At 43.8% G+C, this 24,582-nt stretch overlaps 1 protein-coding gene and 1 long non-coding RNA gene across 7 annotated transcripts in view; one reads left to right on the forward strand and one right to left on the reverse strand.

Moving 5' to 3' along the window:
• Window positions 1-9,506, forward strand: part of TNNT1 (troponin T1, slow skeletal type) — a 28,380-nt gene extending 18,874 nt beyond the window's left edge. For 5 of the 6 annotated variants that reach the window (XM_069948514.1, XM_069948519.1, XM_069948518.1 and 2 more), the window contains 6 exons: window positions 2,517-2,594; window positions 3,251-3,364; window positions 3,539-3,648; window positions 4,807-4,897; window positions 4,982-5,022; window positions 9,196-9,506. In XM_069948514.1, the coding sequence (XP_069804615.1) occupies window positions 2,517-2,594; window positions 3,251-3,364; window positions 3,539-3,648; window positions 4,807-4,897; window positions 4,982-5,022; window positions 9,196-9,241 (480 nt within the window). In that variant the 3' untranslated portion in view covers window positions 9,242-9,506. Of the gene's footprint in view, window positions 1-2,516; window positions 2,595-3,250; window positions 3,365-3,538; window positions 3,649-4,806; window positions 4,898-4,981; window positions 5,034-9,195 lie in introns of all 6 variants that reach the window. The other variant, XM_069948520.1, reaches the window with a different exon arrangement.
• On the reverse strand, window positions 2,108-24,347 carry LOC138769826 (uncharacterized). Its single transcript, XR_011359320.1, has 3 exons — window positions 24,229-24,347; window positions 24,030-24,143; window positions 2,108-3,074 (listed from the first exon to the last, which is right to left on the reverse strand). It is a non-coding gene; the product is annotated as an uncharacterized lncRNA (long non-coding RNA).
• Window positions 24,348-24,582: the final 235 nt, after the last annotated feature.

The following is a 24,582-nucleotide window of genomic DNA, read 5'->3' on the forward strand; positions in this document are numbered from 1 at the left end:
GTCATCTGCCTCATAGGGGTTTTTCGCTTTCCCCGGGATCAACACAGTTGGGTTTCCCTAGGTTGAACCTGATGGACTCTTGTCTTCTTTCAACCTTATTATTTATGTTACTATTTCCACGGCCCATTGAAGAGAGCAGCGGTCTGCTGGCACCTCTATGAATGTCGGCTGATTACGGTTTTTTACCAGGTGCTACTACACCAAACGATTATCGTCCAGAAAGGCCCCTAAGAGTCATGCTATTGCTGGAAGAAAGTGGGCATGAACCTGCATATTTTGGTAGGAACAACCATCTAATAGGTATGGTGATTAGGGATTAGTGAACCGGCCAAGGTTTGGGTTCGTATGAACCTGAACTCTCGGCTTCTGGTTCCCGCTGTCTGCCTGCTCCGTGGAGAGGGTGGATACAACCTTAAGGACCGCCTGGAAAACTGGGATACAGCCATAGCCATAGGCTGTATCCCAGTTTTGTAGGCGGTCCTCAGGCTGTATCCACCCTCTCCACGGAGCGGGCAGACAGCGGGAATTAGAAGCCAATAGTTCAGGTTCATACGAACCCGAACCTCGGCCGGTTCACTAATCCCTAATGGTGATGCCCTGACTCTCAGTATTCCTCCGATATATGCACAAGCCAAAAAGACAGAAATGGCTGCACATCGCACCCATGGCTGACACGAAAGCTTATTCAACTACATTTAAAACCAACATCAGAAGTTAGTATATAATTTGGCCAAACCATATTGCCTCATGTACCACATGCAGGTCTTCTGATACACATGAGTCCCTAACCAAAAAACATCACTGTGCTGGTCAGCCACCACAATCCCCGCAAAACGTGCGCAAGCAGAGAAGGGGGGCCACGGATTTGGGTCTGGTCCTGTGGCATGGGGGTCACAGGGCCGTCCCATGGCCCCGTTCCCTGACTGTGCACGCCTGCGGGGTTGGTAGCCACTGACCGGCACGGTGTGGACTTAGTGTAGGGACCCATGTGTATCAGATACCTGCACGACGGTACATGGGGCAGTGTGGCTTGATCAATTCATACACAAAATTCTGATGTGTTTTTTATTTAGCCTAGGGGCACTAGTATCAGCCATAGGTGTGAGGTGCAGCGCTCTTTTTCTTCTCTGAACTGTCCTCCGATATATAATGTTGGGTGAGAGAAAAGCATTGGGCATGTTGGATTTTAATAAACCCAATCATTTTATCTCAAAGAGATAAGTTTAGCAATAGCTTACCCCTCTTGCCTCCAATCAGAACATATAAACACTTAAAGGGGTAGTGCAGCGCTAAGAAATTATTCACAAAATAACACACATTACAAAGTTATACAACTTTGTAATGTATGTTATGTATGTGAATGGCCCCCTTCCCCGTATTCCCCCACCCCCGCCCGTGGACCCGGAAGTGTAGTGCATTATACCTACCTGATTCGTGTCGAGCCCCTTCCGCCGTCTTCTGACAGTGATGTAATCTTCGAGAGGCCGGCCGACCCACTCCTGCCGTCCCTAATGCCGACCCCCTTTGCCGCGTCATCACTGTGCTCAGCGGTGATTGGCTGAGCATAACTGTGCTCAGCCAATCACGGCTGAGCAGCTGATGACGTGTGCCGTGTCATAGTTATGACGCAGCCGAGGGGGGCCGGCAGGAGCGGGTCGGCCGGCCTCCTGAAGATGACATCTTTGACGGGGTCGGTCGACACGGATCAGGTATGTATAATGCACTACACTTCCGGGTACACGGGCCGGGGTCGGGGAACACAGGGAAGTTGTATAACTTTGTAATGTGTGTTATTTTGTGAATAATTTCTTAGCCCTGCACTACCCCTTTAACCAAGCTAAACCCTCAGTGTAAGGCATCAGGTGAGATAGCTGTCAGACGATTGTTCAGACTGGCCATAAATGAGCAAAAACACTGAGAAGAGGATGAACAATCTTTCTGGGAACATTCTGAGAGTATTCAGAGCACTATCTTTCCTGATGATTGTTTATGAACAAAAGATGTTTGTTTGTCTAAATATAATCTGGAACATTCAAACATGGCCGGTTCCTTAAAGGAGAACGCTTGCAAAAACCAGAAATACAGTGAGAGTCAGGGTGGGGGGCATAATAAAGAATATAAACTTACCAGTCCCCATGGCCTACAACCCCACATTAACAACAGGCCCATGACTGACTGATTGCTCACTGCTCCGCCAATCAGTAAGGGGTCCCGCCTCAATCACTGACTGGCTGAGCAGTTACCTTGCAGAAGGGAGAGCAGAAGGATGCCAGCGGTGGTCCAGGAGTGGGGATGCAGTGAGGGGGGGCATGGGGACCAGTAAGTATACATTCTTTATTATGTTGCCCCCATCCCCTGCTCGCAATGTAAGAATCTACCACCAGTTGGCTGAAACGATAATTTGTTCTTAAATTTCTTAAATCATTTTTTTATTTTCATTAACTTTAATCTAACATGTATAGATCATTTTATCAGGACAAGATGCAATGTCAGGATAATTGTTTTGTTTTTTTCAGGAGCATCGGAGAGCTGAACGGGCAGAACAACAGCGTTTTAGAACTGAGAAAGAAAGGGAGAGACAAGCCAGAATGGCGGTAAATGACCCACAGTTATGGAACAATTGGCTTTATATATAGCCAACATAGCAGAACATTGGAAATAAAAAAAGTGATCTAATCATCATGTCCAAGCAATAGACTTTTCCGACATGTCAGCTAGCTGCTTCAAGGCTACATGCATATGTCGTCAACATACTATGTGCGATTGCTCAGCTACAATTGTGTCTAGTGTATCGGGCCCATTCTATTCTATGGGCCAATGCTGATGTCTGTGGTCCTATTTTGACCTAATTTGTTCGGGGTCCTATACATCTATAGTGTGTACAGCCGATGACTGTGGGTGGCACCATGAGGACATGGCTGATGCAGCCCTCAGTAAGTAGCAGTAACGCTAGCTGAATTGTGCCATGGGTTTGTTGTACAATTTGTTTCATGTCATCCTCTTAGTATGCCTTCTGCTTTGCTGTACTGTAATCAGGGTCTGTGGTCTGTTCTGTTTTCTTCTGGGTTTTCTTCCTGTTTTGTAAAAAAAAAAAAAAAACACAGAGGAGAAGTAACTTTAAAATTAACCATTTTAGCAACAGTTTTACCAAGCTTTAGATTTCCAATGTAAAACTGTACTACACAAACAGTTGTCATGACATCTGACAAGTAAATGCAGAAATTTATAGTGAAACCTTTATACTTTATAGGAAGAAAAAATGAGAAAAGAAGAAGAGGAGGCTAAAAAACGTGCTGATGATGATGCCAAGAAGAAAAAAGTTCTGTCCAATATGGGAGCCCAGTATGGAGGTTATCTCATGAAGGTAAATCACTGTCATTGCCTACTTACATACTGTATACTGTATTTTAATAAATAAAATGTCATGATGTCAGTGAAACACAGTATGACCACTAGACAGAGCATTGATATATGTATTGTGTACACCAGAATTATATCTGTGGATTTTGTAGGTAAACCATCTTTATTTCTTTCTTAGGCAGAGCAAAAGAGAGGGAAGAGACAGACCGGACGTGAAATGAAGAGAAAGATGCTAGCAGAGCGCCACAAACCTTTATGCATCGATCACATGAATGAAAACCAGCTAAAGTATATAGCACACATAGGAGCAGCATGCATGACACATCATACATCATACATAGTTAAGAGTCCATCAAGCCTCCCTTGACCTTGTGTAATGAATCGCCCATCATGTGGCAGAGATTTCCATAGTCTCACTGCTCTTACAGTATAGAATGCCAATCTGTGCTGATGGTGAAACCTTTTTTCCTCAAGATGTAGAGGATGCCCCCTTGTCACAATGCCTTTGAGAAGTCCAGATATAAAACGTCCACAGCCTCCCTAGGTCCAGTCTATAACTGACCCCTCATAGAAGCTGATCAGATTAGTCTGACAAGACCAATCCCTTATAAACCAATGCTGGTGCTGTGTGATAAGATTATTTTCATTAAGATATTGCATCCATTCATTAAGTATAGCATCTCTCAAGTAACATAGCCAGATGCATGCAACAGAAAACCTGTTCCATTAACAAGTAATTTATACAGTATGAGTATTCCTTGCATGTGGAAGCATTTCAGCTACACATAACTAAGCAAGCCAAGGTTTTCCTTTCCTAGCTAAAGAATATAAAAATATCTGTCATATCAGTTTGTAAACTCTGCTGCAAAGTTTTAGTGCCATTAAAGGGGTTATCCAGCGCTACAAAAACATGGCCACTTTCCCCCTACTGTTGTCTCCAATTTGGGTGGGGTTTTAAACTTCGTTCCATTGAAGTAAATGGAGCTTAATTGCAAACCGCACCTGAACTGGAGACAACAGTAGGGGGAAAAGTGGCCATGTTTTTTAGCGCTGGATAACCTCTTTAAATTAGGGACAATTGCAATTGTATTTAGGCCCTGGTGTCACAACTGTCCGTATGTCTACTCCTCACTTGACACAATTATTGTGGAGCAAATTTACTAACATTTCATAGACCCATCAAGCTCAGAAGGCATTTTTACCTTATTTGATGACCTTGATACAGCCAAAGATTATTGTGACATTCTCCCTAATTGTGCCACATCTCTTCTAATGTAAGTGAATCGGGTTGAGTTGCGACTTGGAAGTAGCTGTTGCAACACAAGCCCATTCACTAATGGAAACATGGATCTCCATATCTCATGGCTGCTACATGTTGTGAGCTTGTTAGAGAGGTGGGAAGAGATTCCTTCTAACAATGTGTCTATGTGTCCTTTATTGTAACAGGGAAAAAGCTAAAGAGCTTACAGACTGGATGTATCAACTGGAGTCTGAAAAGTTTGATCTCATGGAGAAGATGAAAACGCAGAAATATGAGGTACAGTGTACACTGAGGCCACATCTAAATAACACAAACTATATATTACAATGCAACAACAACTGTGGCTATTCTTTATTCTAGATTAACGTCCTATACAACCGTATAAGCCATGCCCAGAAATTGTAAGTATGAGGTATTAGTGACCTACTTCATTACAGATTTTTGCCATTTTCTAAACCTTATTTTAGGAATCAGCGAAGGCACAGGGAGGATTTCCATGTTATCCCAACTTGTTTTTCAACCACTAAAATTCTAAATTATTATTGCTCAACTTCAATCTATATAATAAAAATGTCTGTCTGTCTATCCTCTAAAGACTTCTGAACACCTGAACCGCTTGACCCCAAATTTGGCAGGCAGATACATTAAGTGCCCAGGAAGGTTAGAGCGAAGGTCCCGTCCTTGCCAGGAGGGGAGGTCCCCCATGCAGGAGGGGAGGGGGATGGGGATGAGCGCCCACACACAAGCACACACAGGTGACATAATTAGCGCTGCAGCTCCCCAGCAGTAATGGCAGTTGAAAGCCTCAGCAACCAATAGGATTACCACTTTCATCTTTAAAGGGAGCTGGAATCTGATTGGTTGCTAGGACCAGCTGCCTCAGAACTGATCCACAGAAATAAATGGTAGACCCCTGACCCCAACTATACAGTACAGGTATACAGGACCTCCACAAACTATATACTACAGGTATAAACAGTACCTCCACCAACTATATACTACAGGTATATACAGGACCTCCACCAACTATACAGTACAAGTATACAGGACCCCCCAAACTATATACTACAGGTATACAGGACCTCCACTAGCTATACAGTACAAGTATACAGGACCCCCCAAACTATATACTACAGGTATAAAGGACCTCCACTAACTATACCCTACAAGTATACAGGACCTCCACTAACTATACACTACAGGTATACCAGACCCTCCAACTACACACTACAGGTATACAGGACCCTCCAACTATACACTACAGGTATACAAGACACCTAAACTATACACCACAGGTATACAGGAACTCCACCCACTATACACTACAGGTATACAGGACCCCCCAACTATACACTACAGGTATACAGGATCCCCAAACTATAAACTACAGGTATACAGTACCCCAAAACTCTACACTACAAGTATACAGGACCCCATAACTATAGAGTACAAGTATACAGGATCCCAATACTATAAACTACAGGTATAGAGCACCTCCAACAACTATAAACTACAGGTATACAGGACCCCCCAAACTATGCACTACAAGTATACAAGACCCCCCCAACTATATACTACAGGTATACAGGACCCCCAACTATACACTACAGGTATACAGGACCCCCCAAATATATACACTTCAGGTATATAGAAACCCAAAACTCTACAAAACAGGTGTACAGGACCCCATAACTATAGAGTAAAGGTATATAGGATCCCCAAACTATAAACTACAGGTATACAGGAACCTCAAACTATACAGCAAAGGTATACAGGACCTCCACCAACTATATATTACAGGTATGCAGGGCCCTCCGAACTATACCAGTAAAGGTATACAGAATCCCTCCCCCCCCCAAAAAAACCTACAAGTATACAGGAACCTCAAACTATACAGTAAAGGTATACAGGACCTCCACCAACTATATACTACAGGTATACAGGACCTCCCGAACTATACCAGCACAGATATACAGAATCCCCCCCCAACTATACACTACAGGTATACAGGACCCCCAACTATACACCCCCAGCACCTCCACCAACTATACACTACAGGTATACAGGACCCAAAAACTATACAGTGCAGGTATACAGGACCCCCAACTCTACACTAAAGGTATACAGCACCTTTTCCAACTATATACTACAGGTATATAGGATCCCCAAACTATACACTACAGGTCTACAGGACCCCTGAACTATAAATTGCAGGTTTCCAGGACCCTCAAACTCAAAAACAAGAGGACACAGTGAGAGGTTAGTTGGGGGAAAGATCAGAATTAACATGAGACAATAACAGATTGTAAACCTCCCTGGGATATACCTATATCTAGCCTAACATTATAAGAAGGTAAATACTAAACTAGGTGGACCCAGTGGTCTTTTTCTGCCGATAATCTTCTATGTTTCTATGAACACTCCGATTTTCCTGCTTTATGCTCTATTACACAACGTGGCCTTGAATAAATTTTTTACTATGCACAAAATAAAAAACACTGGTGATTTTTAGTAATATTATCCTTACTACCAATGGAGAGGACAGTATGCACAGAGACTTTGCAATTAAGTACGATTCAATACACTATTAGCAAAGGCATGTAAAAGTGACGTAGATGACAGGTCCTCTTTTAATTTATAATATAGTATTTCTAAGAGCAGGGCAGGTAAGGGCATATGTTTTCTATCTGACATTCGGTAAGGTTTACTAACTGTTGCTACTTACACAGTTCTTGGAGTTTCCTGGTTGCTTTCAATAAGAAACCAAACATACTGACAAGATGCTGACTAATATCTTAAGTCTTTCTGCAAAGTTGTAACTATACAGTACAAACTATTCTATTGGATACTGAAAACTAAGTGGGGGTCAAAGAACATGAGCACACGTTACATGATTCTGCATCTTCTTTACAATAACTGACATATGTTAGCGTTTTTCTGTATTACATATTGGACTTGGCTTTTAATAACCAGGTAGCAAGCCATGGGCCCTTTAACTCAGCTGTTAGGTATTACATGAGCGATTATCCAACATACAACTGGTATCAGATCTAGTACAGAAGAGCTTGCTTATTTCTAATAATGACTTATTGTTAAAGAAGCATTGTTTTTTCTTTTTATTTATCCCCCCCCCCCCCCCATTTCCGCTGCATGTATACTTTTGATAATCTTGATAATCGTTGAAAATTTTTGATAACCATTTATAATCAATGTCTTTTGGGGTGGCTTCATTCCGATCCTACAGCTCCAGATCCCACTGGCAGTGACGTCACAATTCTTCTGATCCTCTTCTTTCTCCAGGGATTTTGAAGGCTTGAAGTCAGGGTCTTCAATTAATCTCTACAAGGGTGCTAATAGACATATATTGGACACCCTGAATTCCAGCCTACTTAGCTGCGGGCCACCTGATAAAGAGGGCACGTGGGCGCCAATGGGATTTGAATAGCGCTGTAAGATCTGAATGAAGCCGCATTGCAGGATACCGAGCATTAATGAGAAGTATACATGGCAGTCTGTAGTGGGGGGAGAAATAGACAAAAAAAAATAATTAATGCTTAATCTTGGAGAAAAAGTTATCACTTACAAATGACAGTACATCCCATTAAGAAGACTTTTGGATTGACAGATAATTAGCTCTCATCCTGTGTTTTGTGCCCAGGGTCACTTTCTACCCTTTTCAATGAACTCACAGATACTGTTTTGTATTTGAAATTATGGAATAATGCTTGAAGAACACTGGGTGAACTTAAAGGAAAACTACCAGCAGGTTGGATGCATCCAACCTGCTAATATCTCCCTATAGCACATGGGGTGCTGAAGATGAAGGCAGCTTTTAGTAAAATCCGTATGCTAATAGGGTGGTTTGGTGCACTGGTGGCGGAACTACTGGCCGGGGGTGAATCAGTGGAGCCAGTAGCATTTGGATTTACCTACAAAAAATGGCACAGAGGATCAAAAACTTACCGGGCAAATGGTCAAAAACTTACCTTCATCCTCAGCGCCCGATTCGCTATAGGGAGACATCAGCAGATTTGATGCATCTAACCTGCTGAAAGTTTCCCTTTTTTCTTTCAAATCAAGAAGTCAGAGACATGTCAAAAGTTATGATCGGTCCAGGTCTGAGTGTTCAGACCCTGACTGATTGGGAGAATGTTGTAAGCCCTCTCTGTACCCCCTTAGAGACGCCATGACGTACCAGTGATAATTTCAGACAATCCTGCATGTAGCAAAACTAAACATGGGGGGGGGGGGGGGGTTGTTAATCTCATTTATTCTTTATTCTTCTGTACTTGTATTGTACAGATCAATGCAATGCCATTAATGCATCTGCCAAGAGACCAATGATACCGCTAGATAACATTTTTTCTATATTGGCTATCTGTGTTGTACCAGGTACTTAATAATTACTAATTATGCCTAGTTTACTTTCGTGGACAGACCTCTTACATGTAATGTAATTTGAATTAGAGTGGGACATCCCGTAAAGACCTGTTTGTCTTTGAAACAAGGTTCTATAACACAGGAGTATATGTTTGCTACAAGAGAATAACAAATCCCTTTTGTATTTTCCTTAGTAAAAAAGGAGCTGGAAAAGGCCGTGTAGGTGGGCGTTGGAAGTAAAGCACCATTATGATGACTGTGCACTGTGCTGGAAAATGTTGTGTCCATCTTCCAGAAATACATCTTGTGCTCTATATTTCATGTTATGTCAGTACAAGACTTTATCCAAGCACAATAATACAGCTCTTGCTGCAATTGTCTTTTAATGCACAGATAAGTACAATGTGAGCTACATTCATTGTCAACAACTGACTACAGATTTCCATGTATTTCAGATCCAACAACCACAAAAATGTCCCTTGCTAAATAAACAATAGTGCAAAAACATCTGTCTAAATTTTTTATGTTTTTCATATCGAATCTTATTTACAGTTTACCACAACCCTCAGAGAAGCTGAGGTGTGATTTATTATTGCGGTCATCTTACTCACCAACACAAATGAAATATTTGATGTTTTAGATGAATCCAATGGTTTGTAGTGATGAATCATTACAGGAGCTGGAATTCAATTCACTTCTGTTTTCGTAGTGACGGTCCATAGGGTCATTCTTAGGGCATTTTACCATAACAGTATATGGGTTAGTGTTTTGCATCTGTATTTGTCAGAAAAAACTTAGAACTAAGTTCAAAGCACAGAAAAGTTGCAAATGTGGTTCCATCCACGCTATGGCCTACAAATACTGATGCAAAATACTGACTCAAATACTGCCATGTGAACATGTCCTTAGGGGGTGGCAATGGGGGCAGTTATCCAGGACCTATATTTCCTAGGGTAGCCCTTGAGAACAGGCTCTCGTGGACCAAGCAAAAAAACTATTTGAAGATCCAGCAAGTAAAACACAGATTCCAATTTATTCATAGACCACTGGTGTGTAAATGACCAACTGACTCCAAATAACGCTGATGCATTTCAGGTGCAGTTTTACAGAGCACCCTTTGTGTGTTCAGTACACAGTGTTCACAGCTCTCCTGGGTGAAGTTAATTCTGTGAGTGTAGTAGAAATCAGCCAACAGGGAGAGGAGGTATTATGGTTCAACAGTGGCTTTACTCGAACACCAGGTAAAACAGGTAAAATTCTTTTATCTGTGGAGTAACTTCAAAATGGCCCCTGGACAGAGGTGGGTCAATAGGTGCGAATTTCTCTTTTAAATACAATACATATACCCCATATGCAATATAACAGCAGCACAGGTGAATATTGACAAATAAATTGCAATAGGCATAAATATCACAATAAATCAAAACATAAGTTATAAAGTGGGATGACATCTGCCCAATAGGAAACACTCTTAGGGTAAGTTCACACGTACTGACCTGCAGCGGAAATCTCGCTGCGAGTTTTGCAGCAAGATCCGCTACGAGTCAAGGTCCTGGCAGGCCCCTGTCAATACATACTCGCAGAGGTCTGAAAGACAGAGCTCCCTGCTGTCTGAGTATACATTACCTCTCTCCATGCCGCACGGGGTCCCGACGTCCTGCTCTCCCGCCCAGTGTGTTGCAAGAGCAAGACGCCGAGACCCCGTGCAGCAAGGAGAGAGGTAATGTATACACAGACAGCGTGGGAGCCGAGCGGCAGTGGAGCGGGTTAAGGGGGTGGCAGCATTACGTACTCGCAACGGTCTTTCATACCACTGCGAGTATGTAGTCCCAGGGGCCTGCCAGGACCTTGACTCGTAGCGAATCTCGCTGCAAAACTCGCAGCGAGAATTCCGTTGTGAAACGGTATGTGTGAACGTACCCCTAAAGTAATTGATAAGGCACTTGTAATCTATTTTCACACAACATTTTTTCTGCTCTGTTTAAAATGACGACCGTCATTTTGAGTCTAAAATAACAGACCTCATTTAGCTGTCTGGCCTCCCCTTGCAATGATGGCTGTTGGTACATTGTTCTAGTTTGGGGTAATTAATTGGCCTTTGGGTGCGGCTTAATTGAAAAGTCCATTGAATTAAAAATGGAGAAAGAACAGTGAAAAAAGAAAAACTGTACGTGAACAACTAATAAAAAACGTCCTCTGTTTGCAAAAGACTTTATTTTATTTTGACTTCTGCGGCGATAACGTCCGTTAGTTAATACATTGTGCACATTGGACGTCTGTCTTTCCATCGACGTCAATGCATTGCTATTGCAGTGTTAAATCGAGTCAAGGTCCTGGCAGGCCCCTGTCAATACATACTCGCAGAGGTCTGAAAGACAGAGCTCCCTGCTGTCTGAGTATACATTACCTCTCTCTTCCTGCCGCACGGGGTCCCGACGTCCTGCTCTCCCGCCCAGTGTGTTGCAAGAGCAAGACTTTATTTTATTTTGACTTCTATGGCGATAACGTCCGTTAGTTAATACATTGTGCACATTGGACGTCTGTCTTTCCATCGACGTCAATGCATTGCTATTGCAGTGTTAAATCGTGTTAAATCGAGTCAAGGTCCTGGCAGGCCCCTGTCAATACATACTCTCAGAGGTCTGAAAGACAGAGCTCCCTGCTGTCTGAGTATACATTACCTCTCTCCTTGCCGCACGGGGTCCCGATGTCCTGCTCTCCCGCCCAGTGTGTTGCAAGAGAAGGTGAGATATTATGTCCCGACCTGGGGACTCACCCTAAAGCAGAAGGTGACATGGTGTCTGCCGACTTGGAGACTGCCTCTCGAGGAGAAAATGAGATAGTGTCTATTGACTTGGGAACTGACACTAGAGATGATGAGATGATGCCTGCCGACTTGATGAATGAGAGTCAGCCAGATTTTAAAAATCACTGGACTTCTGGGTGTCTAATGTGCTATGAAGTGTGCTCCGGAGCGGAGCACGCTTCATAGCAGGTGGGGGCTGGCTGCAATGAAAGGCTGCATCAAGTGCACTGCAGCCTGACATTAACCCCTTAAATGCCATTGCGCAGTTGCGGAGTTTAAATGTAAGTTACAGGAGCAGCTTTTGTCAGTTACCGATTGGGACTCTGTCCTGATCGCTGTGTCGGACCACCGGAAGTCTCTTACCTTCCTCTGTGCGGTCCGATCGGCACTCTGCTCATTGAGTCTGCCACAGGCGTATCAGACCAGCCGGGGTCACGGAACGGCCAGTCTGATACGTAGTGTGAACATAGCCTAAACCTGCACATTGTTGTGTTCAGACTGACCTATAGAATAATGGTATCATGTTGCTTTTACCGTATAGTGCATTATGTAGACACAAGAACCCCCCCCCCCCCCCAAAGTTACCATATTGCATTCTTTTGTCCAATTTCACCAATTTATATTTTTATAAATAATATTTTGGGGTTCCATCATGCATGTTATGGTAGAATGAAGGGCGCCATTACAAAGTACACTTGTTCTTGAAAAAAACAAGCCCTTACATGGCCCTGTAGATAGAAAAATGAAGGTGCTAGAGCTCTTAGAAGGGGAGATGGAAAAAATGAAAAAGCAAAAACAAAAATTGGCGCGGTTATTTGGGTCATTTTGGGCTTGTTTCTCAAAGGGTTAAATTTGTTCCAGACTTTGCAGCAGATTCTACAGGAAACTTTGTGGAACGCACATGGATTTACTATAGGCAGATTCCTTTGCAACTGACAATGTCAGTATACTCTGTCAACAGCTTACATGGCCTGAAACACAAGCAAAAGTTCAAAGTCGGTTTAGATGAGTCAACAGTGATCTGAAATTCAGCTTCTTATACTTTGTTTCCTTTTTCAAAGCCACCTAATGCTTCCTATTTGCTTGTTTACTGCATATGTATGAGTAGTTCATGTAAAAGAGGCTTAAATATATCTATGGCCTACAGCAAACATTGGGACCACCCTTCTATTACTTGCTTAATACCTGCAACCAGGGCAGTGTTATGTTCTTAGAGATGTAAGTCATTTAAATATTACCTTGGAAATGCCCTCCCTAAATGACTGTTATTGCCAATGGGAGTTTTCCTCAATCACAATTTATTGGGGGGGGGGGAAGGAAGACACAAGGAACAAAGTAAGACACATAGCATTTCAGAGACAAGACATATCCTAAACTTTCAGGGCCCTATTATACAGAGCGATAATCTGCAGAATCGGGCTGATTTGCCTGACTAGTGCTTCGTATAATAAAGACAACGATCATAGATGATAGACAATTATATACCTCAGTATCAGGTCCCCAGCATATTACAGACCTCTGTATTAGGCCGCCAGTATTTTACAGACCCCATTATTAGGCCCCAACATATTACATACTCCAGTATCAGATCCTCAGTATAATATATACTCTAGTATCAGGTCTCCAGGATATTACAGACCCCAGTATCAAGTCTTCAGCACGTTGCAGATCCAAACATCAGGCTCCCAGCATATTACAGACCCCAGTATCAGCCCCCCCCCCCCAGCATATTACAGACTCCAGTATCAGGTCCCTCAGCATATTACAGGCCCCAGTATCAGGCCCCCCAGCAAATTATATACTCCAGTATCAGGCCCCCAACATATTACAAACCCCAATATTGCCCCCCCAGCATATTACAGGCCCCAGTATCAGGCCCCAGCATATTATAGATCCCAGTATCAGGTCTCCAGGATATTACAGACCCCAGTATTAGGCTTCAGGATATTACAGACCAGAGTATGCCACTGTCAGCAAACACCTTCAGAGATCACCCTCTTCACTCTCTGTATACCCTTCGCTATACCACTGCCAGAAAGCAGAGTAAAGAGGATGATCTCTGAAGCTGCTTGTTGGCAGTGATAATCAGTAATGTGGACAGAGAAAATAGTTAAGATTAGTGATTACAGTGCTGTTATATTCAGTGGCTCACAGGGGGTGTCTTCTCTTATTGGAGTTGCTCACTTTTCCTCTTCTTCTCTATCTGGCCTGGCCATCAAGAAGACTCCTCCCAGCTAAAACCCATCTCTGCAGAATCTGCCAGACAAACATTCTAGGCTTTTTGCTCCAGCACCATCCTCACCTCTATACAAAGACCCCAACTTTATTGCGCCACACTGTATTGTTGCACACTGTGTGCTCCCATGAAGAATTTAGGCCCTACTTGGGTCCTTAAAGGGAATCTGTCAGCACCACGGCCCTATCTAAGGGTTTGACAGTGTGTTGTAGTTGGCAGTCCCCTTATGAGCATGGTACCTTTTGGTAATTTCTTGCGGAATGGATAATGCGCAATCTCACATCTCCTACTGAAATGAACAAAGAGGAGTTGTAGCTCAGCGTTTGTGCCTTACCACTCCTTCATGAATAATCAATGCTGCCCCCCTCCTCCCATGTAAGCATTCCCCTGTTAGCCCCCCTCCTCACATGTAGGCAGTCCCGTTAGCCCCCTTCTTCCATGAAGACATCTCCACAGTTAACCCCCTCCTCCCATGTAGGCAGTCCCGTTAGCCCCCTTCTTCCATGCAGGCATCTCCACTGTTAGCCCTCTTCCTCACATGTAGGCAGTCCCATGTTAACCCCCTTCTTCTATGTAGGCATCTCCACTGTTAATCTCCTCCTTCCATGTAGGAATATCCCCTGTGAGCCCCCCTCCTCCCATGTAGGAATCTCCCCTGTGAGCCCCCCTCCTCCCATGTAGGAATCTCCCCTGTGAGCCCCCCTCCTCCCATGTAGGTATCTCTCCTGTTCCCCCACTATGTAGGTTCCCCCTACGATCCCATGTGTAATTAAAACAAAAAAAGCTATAATCACCTGACTTCAGCACTCCTGTGGTCCTCCATGAGTGATGGCACTCATACTCCGGGAGCCAGGAAGAGGCAGAAGAACACTGGATGCAACCACAAGAGGTACTGTCACAGCAGGGAGCTAATGGTTCTCCACATGTCAGTGCACTGTTTAACTATAAGCACTCATTAGGAGTGCTTACGGCCCTATTCGACCAACAGATCGGACGACAGATTATCTGCCAAAACTTTGAAGCCAAACCCAGGAACAGACTCTAAACAGGGAACAGGTCATAAAGGAAAGACTGGATTTCTCCTCTTTTCAAATCCACTCCTGGGTTTGGCTTCAAATCTTTGGCAGATAATCTGTCGTCAGATCTGTTGGTCAAACAGGGCCTTTAGGCTGAGTTCACTGGTGGAATTCCGCCAGCCTCCGTGTAATACTGCCAGTCTATGGGAGGCTTGCGTTTCTCCTCTCGCCGCGCCCCTCCGCTGAAAAGAAATATCAATTCTACCGTGCAGAAAGAAGAGGCATGCGAGCCTCCAATAGACTGCAAATATGACACTGAGGCTGGCGGAATCCCGCCAGTTTTACTCCATGTGAATTGGCCCTCATAGTTAAAGGCATAGGTGGAACGCCGAGACATGATATTGCTAGGACTGTCTCTTCAAAATCTAGACAGTTCCAACAAAACTGGGAATGTTGGCAACTATGGCTGCAGGGCTGTCCCTTCTCGGCCAGTGATTGGAAGAGCGGCCTGTCACATCTGAGAAAGTTTAGACATGCCATCAGCGGTTGCGGTGAGTGGAGAGAAGCTTTAAGGACACCAGGGAGCATGGAGAGGTAAGTAAATTTTATTATTTTACACAAAAAAAGTGAGGGCTGAACAGACATTGCTAACAATGCCTGTGCAGCCCTTGCTTCACCATTATTGAGCCGTCTAATAGGACCCTCAATGTGTACAGGTTAGATTCAGGAACGACGCAGCAAATCAACATGTGTTTCAGTTAATACTACAAAGCATTTAGTGTAATGTATTGTGTTTGGTTTGTTTACTACACAGGTAAACACTGACGCCCTTTGAACTTTGTAAGGATTGTTAGGAATACCATAGGACAGTTGATCCCAAGCTAAATCAGGTCTGACTTCCTATTAGAGGTAATAATGGATGGTGTGACCCATCTGTCCCTGCCGCATGTCCTTTTGTTATCCTAGTGTGTCATCTGTGGTTTTTAATACTACTGTAGCTGTCACCCCCATTATGCCTTTGGAAATATTAGTACTGCTGAGGAGTGCTTAATAAATGCAATGTTGTCAATCCTTTAATTCCTGCATCTTTACTTTTAGTTTTTAGCTTTTATAACAATCGTATTTATTGGTTAAGTAATAGTGTCAAAAAGGTGAGGTCTAAACTTCTGCATGTCCTAGGACTGCTACGCCTTGCTTGCCCATTCTGGCCCTCTCACCATGTCATTAAGCACCAGGGCTTGGCTTACATCTCTGCACCCAGCTTACTAGTACCAAGTACCAGTAATCCTGTTGGTGCAGGCGGCATGAGTATACCAACTTCAGCCACAGCAGAAGCTTCACCATGACTGCACTGATGGATTTGCAAGGTGTACACAAATATTTAGTTTAAGGTACATAAATATAACCTATGCTCAGATCGAGGCTTTCCCCACCTCACCTTATTTTATAGATCTCTCTCTAAACCCAAGCATGCATGTAAGATAAGTCCGCAGCACTTGGTGCAAATAAATGAATAGCGTATGCCGGCTGTCATACCTGGGTCCACCAGTGTAATGTAGATAATTCCAAATAGCAATACGACTGCAGCACTCCAAAAGTAGTGAACAAAATCAGTGATTTATTGACTTATGGATACACACAGCAACGTTTCAGATCTATTCACTTGCTTTAGAAAGGATCCTATGGATGGATCCGAAATGTTGCTGTGTGTATCCATGAGTCAATAAATCACTGATTTTGTTCACTACTGTTGGAGTGCTGCAGTCAGGGCCGCCATCAGGAATTTCTGGGCCCCATACACTCAAAGTGTCTGGGCCCCCCATTAACAAAAAATCCGGGACATATCTTTGACTGATGTCTCTGGTACGGTGTGCAGACGCAGCTGCCTATAGAGGATTGGGTTTAATTCGATATGTCCCACACCAGACCAGTTCCACCCAATCTCCCAGCAGCATCTGCGTCTGAACACCACTCCAGAGACATCAACTTTGTAACAGGTCCCCTTTACAGTGTACCTGTCATTTAAAAAAAAAACTTTTGACATGTTATAGAGACATATCAAAAGTTTTGATCGGTCTGGGTCCGAGTATTCAGACCCATACCAATCAGGAGAAGACTGCTGCAGCACATCCTCTCCCCCGTTCTGTGTAATATAAAAAAGACACCATAGACGACTAATATTATAAGCCTGTTTTTGTGTTTTTTTCAAACACAGAGCGGGAGTGACTGTGCTGCAGTCGTCTCCAAAAAAACAACTTTGAAAAACCATATGTAAATTACCCCATGTAGTCATGTGGGCGGCCCTCAGTGGCGAAGTAGTCATGGTTCACACAAAAATATCTTCTCTATTTACACCTGTAATTTCCCGAGTGACGTCATTGCTGGGTAAAATAACAGACTGACAAAATATCCTGGCTTACCATGAAGAGATGACCCCCATTAAAATAACACACATACATCGTATACACACACAGCACATACTATATATATTACATACATCATATACACACAACACATACCATATATATTACATACATCATATACACACAACACACACTGTATATATTACATACATCATATACACACAACACAAACTGTATATATTACATACATCATATACACACAACACACACTTTAACATATGTACATTTTATGTTTACATTCATACTATTCATACACAGGGCCAATTCTAGCTTTTTTGGTGCCTGAGGTTTAAATTAATGTTCTGCAGCAACTGAAGTGTGTATTATGATGTTCTGCTGCAGCTGAGATGTGAATTATGATCTGCAGCAGCTGAGGTGTATGATGAGGTTCTGCAGCAGCTGAAGTGTGTATTATGATCTGCAGCAGCCAAGGTTTATGATGAGGTTCTGCAGCAGCTGAGGTGTAGTATGATGATCTGCAGCAGCTAAGGTTCATGATGAGGTTCTGCAGCAGCTAAGGTTTATGATGAGGTTCTGCAGCAGCTGAGGTGTAGTATGATGATCTGCAGCAGCTTCATGATGAAGTTCTGCAGCAGCTAAGGTTTATGATGAGGTTCTGCAGCAGCTAAGGTTTATGATGAGGTTCTGCAGCAGCTGAGGTGTATGATGATGTTCTGCAGCAGCTGAGGTGTATGATGATGTTCTGCAGCAGCTGAGGTGTGCTATGAAGTTCTGCAGCAGCTGAGGTGTGCTATGAAGTTCTGCTGCAGCTGAGGTGTGTATTATGATGTTCTCCAGCAGCTCAGGTGTATTATGAAGTTCTGCAGCAGCTCAGGTGTATTATGATGTTCTCCAGCAGCTCAGGTGTATTATGATGTTCTGCAGCAGCTGAGGTGTATTATGATGTTCTGCAGCAGCTGAGGTGTGTTATGAGGTTCTGCTGCAGCTGAGGTTTGTATTATGATGTTCTGCAGCAGCTCAGGTGTATTATGATGTTCTGCAGCAGCTCAGGTGTATGATGATGTTCTGCAGCAGCTGAGGTGTATGATGATGTTCTGCAGCAGCTGAGGTGTGCTATGACGTTCTGCAGCAGCTGAGGTGTGTATTATGATGTTCTCCAGCAGCTCAGGTGTATTATGATGTTCTCCAGCAGCTCAGGTGTATTATGATGTTCTGCAGCAGCTGAGGTGTATTATGATGTTCTGCAGCAGCTGAGGTGTGTTATGAGGTTCTGCTGCAGCTGAGGTGTGTATTATGATGTTCTGCAGCAGCTCAGGTGTATTATGATGTTCTGCAGCAGCTCAGGTGTATTATGATGTTCTGCAGCAGCTGAGGTGTGTTATGAGGTTCTGCTGCAGCTGAGGTGTGTATTATGATGTTCTGCAGCAGCTCAGGTGTATTATGATGTTCTCCAGCAGCTCAGGTGTATTATGATGTTCTGCAGCAGCTGAGGTGTGTTATGAGGTTCTGCTGCAGCTGAGGTGTGTATTATGATGTTCTGCAGCAGTTCAGGTGTATTATGATGTTCTACAGCAGCTGAGGTGTATGATGATGTTATGCAGCAGCTGAGGTGTATGATAAGGTTCTGCAGCAGCTCAGGTGTATTATGATGTTCTGCAGCAGCTCAGGTGTATTATGATGTTCTGCAGCAGCTGAGGTGTATGTTGACGTTATGCAGCAGCTGAGGTGTATTATGATGTTATGCTGCAGCTAAGGTGTATTATGAAGGTAAGCAGACATCATACTACACCTCAGCTGCTGCAGAGCCTCATCATACACCTCAGCTGCTGCAGAGCCTCATCATACACCTCAGCTGCTGCAGAGCCTCATCATACACCTCAGCTGCTGCATAACATAATACACACCTCAGCTGCTGCAGAACCTAATCATACACCTCAGCTGCTGCAGAACTTCATATTACACCTCAGCTGCTGCAGAACCTCATACTAGTGCACAAGGAGATATGCTGCAGCACCAGCCTCCCGACACAACAACTCCCAGCATACCTCATTTTGCACTACAACTCCCAGCATACCTTCTTGTGCACTACAACTACAAGCATACCTTCTTGTGCACAAAGAGGTATGCTGGGAGTTCCTGTACCACTGTACCAGCCATCCCTGGGGGGAGATGAAGGGCCACTGCAATGGCGGGTCCTAGGGAGAGGATGGGGGGCGGGACCATACACTGTAAAACAGCTGGCACAAGTGATCACTAAGTGCCGACTATTTAAAGTTGGGGCCATTGGGAGCGGAGAGTGGGCCGGGCAGCGAAGGTGACACTAAGGGGCAAGGGTCGCACAGAGAACGTGGCCGTTGCTCAGCAAGCCGCCTGATGTGTTCTCTGTACTATACTTTATGTTAAACTGCGCTATTATGCAGCTTAATATGAACTATCGAATACCAGGAAATCTGTGTACCAAACCATTGTTTTTCCTGGATAGCGATGCTGCAGAACCTCATACTACACCTCAGCTGCTGCAGAGCCTCATCACACACCTCAGCTGCTGCAGAGCCTCATCACACACCTCAGCTGCTGCAGAACATCACACACCTCAGCTGCTGCAGAACCTTATCATACACCTCAGCTGCTGCACAATCTTATCATACACCTCAGCTGCTGCAGAACCTCATCATACACCTCAACTGCTGCAGAACCTCATAAAACACACCTCTCAGCTGCTGCAGAACATCACACACCTCAGCTGCTGCAGAACCTCATCATACACCTCAGCTGCTGCAGAACCTCATAATACACACCTCTCAGCTGCTGCAGAACCTCATCATACACCTCAGCTGCTGCAGAACCTCATAATACACACTTCTCAGCTGCTGCAGAACCTCATCATACACCTCAGCTGCTGCAGAACCTCATCATACACCTCAGCTGCTGCAGAACCTCATAATACACACCTCTCAGCTGCTGCAGAACCTCATCATACACCTCAGCTGCTGCAGAACCTCATAACACACACCTCTCAGCTGCTGCAGAACCTCATCATACACCTCAGCTGCTGCAGAACCTCATAACACACACCTCTCAGCTGCTGCAGAATCTCATCATACACCTCAGCTGCTGCAGAACCTCATAATACACATCTCTCAGCTGCTGCAGAACTTCATAAGCCTCTCACTTTAGAAAAAAAGCATAATCTTTTAGCTATAATTGTACAAGTTTCAGCATACAGCACACAGGGGCTGAGGATACAGATATCCAGAGCTGTGCTCACCATTACTATCTGGTGTGCACAGGGTGGTAGCCTAACCCCCACTCCAGGTGACCCCCCAACTCTCAAACAAACACACACACCTCAATAACACACACCTCACAAACCCACTAACACACACACTTACATTCTCTGCAGGGAAAGTCTGGGGCAGCATGAGGTGCAGTCCTCATCTTCTTCTCTCCTGCACACAGCCGGCCCGGGCCCCTCCTGCTCCTCTAGTCCCGACAGAGAACGCAGCAGGAGAAGGTACTGAGGTGGCTGGGGAGGGGCCCGGGGGAGTGAGGAGGGGGCCCTGCTTTTGCTATTTTAAACCCAAGCATGGAGATATCTAACAATCAGGGGTGGTAAGGAGGGGGAGTGCACCCTGATATTTTGTGGTTCATGCAACATGAATGCTAGGATAGATTCCCTTTAAAAGACCTACTTTATCTACATTTTAGATGTTGAAAAGTGGGATTCAATTTGCGTTAAAGCCTGTGCTATATATCCAGAGGGCATGACCCATGGCAGTGATTTATTCTAAGTCTAGTAACACACAGTGTATTGGATGCATTTATTGTTCATTATGGGTGTAAGCATATTGATTCGTGACATAGTGGACTTTTATTGCAACATATTTCAATGATAAACAAATAACGGAGAAGATTTTATAAGTTCAATGTTCTAGAGGTCAAGAATCTTTTGATGGACAACCAATATGGTTGGTATTCTAGTTACCTCAAGCTTAATTATGTATGAGACAAATGGAATGAATCACTGTATAACAAGGCAGAGGTTACAAAATAAGCTGTGATGGCGGCCATGTACATTGTCACTCATCAGCGTAGGTTCACACGTTATATTTGTTGCTGCTTTTCAGTTTCACCAAATTGCTGCAACAAAGTACAGTACAGTGAAAGTGATGGGCATTTAACACGCCCCATTCACTAACTAACTAAAATCTGTGGATTCTAGATATTTTGTAGATTTGTTGATCCTCGGTTCGCCCAGTCTGTTTCAAACATGAAACCGATTATCATAGAAGATTCTTCTATTTCCATGCAGAAAGTGAAATCTGCATGTAGCAAATACTGGTTTCCAGGCTAGTTTAAAGAGAATATGTAATCAGAAAATGACTTCTTCACATAACATTTTTTATGTTAAAGTGAACCAATCACTTAAAAAAATGACTGTTATGCTATGGGAATGTGCCGTAGCAGCACCCAGCACACTTCCCAAACATGCTCCCTGGAATGTACAACCCGAAAACTTACTTTATAAACTTGACGCCCTGTATGTTAATTGCCCCCAAGTAGTCACCTGGGCGGTGAGCCGCCGGCAAGTAGTCACTGTCGCCTGACTGCCTGACTGCGTAATTGTGGTGACATCACTGAGAGGCGCGCTGTCCCAAACGTCCTTACTGTGCCGCTCGTGCGCAGTACAGCGTGTCCGGTCTGTGGTGTACTGCGCAGGTGCAGAATAGCCTCGATCTCATTGCCCAATCTCCAGCAATGAGTTTGAGGCTATTCTGCACCTGCGCAGTACGGCGTGAAGTGGACCTGCTGTACTGCACAAGTGCGGCAAAACAAGCACGTAGGCGCACCTATGTAAGGGGCGGCACGCCTTTCAGTGACGTCACCACAATTATGCAGTCTAATCACACCCAGAGGGGAGTGATTACCGCTCCGGAACGCCCAGAGGACAGTGAATACTTGCCGGCGGCTAACCGCCCAGATAACTACTTGGGGGCAATTTACATACAGGGCGCCAAGTTTATAAAGTAAGTTTTCGGGTTGTAAATTCCAGGGAGGGGGGTGTAAAAGCATGTTTGGGAAGTGTGCTGGGTGCTGCTACAGCACATTCCCATAGCATAACAGGCGTTTTTTAGGTAATTGGTTCCCTCTAAACATATTTTTTGAAAATTGTTGGTAACTGTTTTTCCTAATCTTCCATCCTACTGTCTAATCCTGAAATTTAGCAGTTTTCATTCTCACCACTGGGGCTAATACTAAGCTGAGACTTCCTGTTTTGTCTGTGGTGATAAGAGGAGACTACCGTGAAGTGATCTGTAAAGAATCCCATTGGAATGACATCTTCAAAGGTCACAGAGTGCGCACAGTAATGTTTCACATTCATCTCAAGGAGACAGTCTGTATATTGTTGTCTATGTTCATGAGGTTTGCGGTAAAGCATGTCACTAAATGCTGGTAAGAACAGTCGAGGCAATATGGCAGCCCCCATAACAAAGTACAAAAAGTTTAAAAAAAACAACAACAACCTACAGTCAGAAAATAGAAAGATTACAAGAAAAGAACAACTTTTAGTATCTGACTCTAATCAGTAAAAATAAATCAAGGTAATACGTTCCCTTTAAATACGTAATATAATAATGATCCTGGTCATAGTATTTAGGGCAACTAATAGGAATCATTTGATTTGTATATTAGGAAAAACCTGACTTTATCTACGCCTCACGTCACTTCCCTCCAGCTCACACCCTCACCTATGCAGGGATCGGGCAGATTATCTTATCTTCTGCTGACTCTTCTGCTCACTCATGTCATGTTACCCAATCCTCAATAAATCCTGAATGAATGAGTCTGTAGTGATCCAACTCATGACACCAACCGGTCCACTTCACATTCCTATTGTGACACTTCCAGTTGCTGCAGGTTGTACATCACGTGTAACGTGTAGTGGCTGCAGTGACTCATTTCCAGAATCCTCCTTATTGTCCCTGGAGATTTAGGCTCTGTGCAGTCACTGTATGCCCAAGGTTGAGGTATTTGTATACTCAGGGCATATCTGGAGCACTATAGGAGAGCATGGTTTTATTAGTTGCCTAGCTTTAGGCTTAGACACAACTTTTAGCATTTTTAGACTGAAACCCCCCCCCCCCCACACACACACACACACACACACACACACACACAAAAAAAGGGTGTTTTCTGATTTTAGTGTAAGTTACTGTAGGTTTTTTTTATCTTTTTATGCCCAGTTACTGGGGGGGGGGGGGGGGGGGACGCCAGAGAAAACACCAAATGCTTATAGCCATGATGGCTTTCAGCCGTTTTTATCCCTTTACAGGAATCTTTGTGGGAAAATGCCAATCTTTCTGCAGAAAAATGCTGAACGTGGGCCCTGCTGCAATGAAAAAGACAGAAAATACCTCCCAAACACCACGCCGCCCTGAAAAGCCTTGTGTGGGTATTGCATTTGAGTGTTCCCCATTGACTTCCAGCTAATATCTGGCTGTAGTGTTTTTGACCCAAAAATAGGTAGAAAGTAGGATTGGGCATATTGAAGTTCATTTGATGTCAGGAAGAGGCATTGGCTTACCCATCATCCCTCTGCTCCGCTGTTTGCTTGAAGAAGTAGCTGTCCTATGTTTTAGAAAGTCAGTAACAACTATCCTTGCCATCATAGGGATTGTCACTCAGCATTCCTAGACTCCTGAAAGGAAGTGAAATAATTTTTTTCTTAGTGCTTTTCCTCTTTTATTCCTCCTGGAAATGCATGAATATTCTCACATACTTACAACCCTGACTTCCAAAAAGACAGCGTGTCGGTGTTTTTTGTCCAGAGAATAAAATATGACGAAGTAGCTAAATATGATTTTAAAAAAGATACAGAAGAAAGAGGAGATCCTAAAATTCGCATGGTAGGATGTGTAATGTAGTAGCCAGCGCCGTCCTGCAGGTGTCGCTGTGCTATTGCTATATTTGAACACTAGCGCCATTGCTTAATTAGTGCAGCCTTGTTAAAACCCGACTGTCATCACGATAACAGGAATCTCTATTAGGCTACTGATCTATTTGTGTCCATAAAAAAACATCTTGAGTTACAAACGTAAATGACACAATAGACTAGAAGTGTCCCGAACCGTAGAACT

Source organism: Dendropsophus ebraccatus, chromosome 12, assembly GCF_027789765.1.
Source record: "Dendropsophus ebraccatus isolate aDenEbr1 chromosome 12, aDenEbr1.pat, whole genome shotgun sequence".
NCBI lineage: Eukaryota > Metazoa > Chordata > Amphibia > Anura > Hylidae > Dendropsophus > Dendropsophus ebraccatus.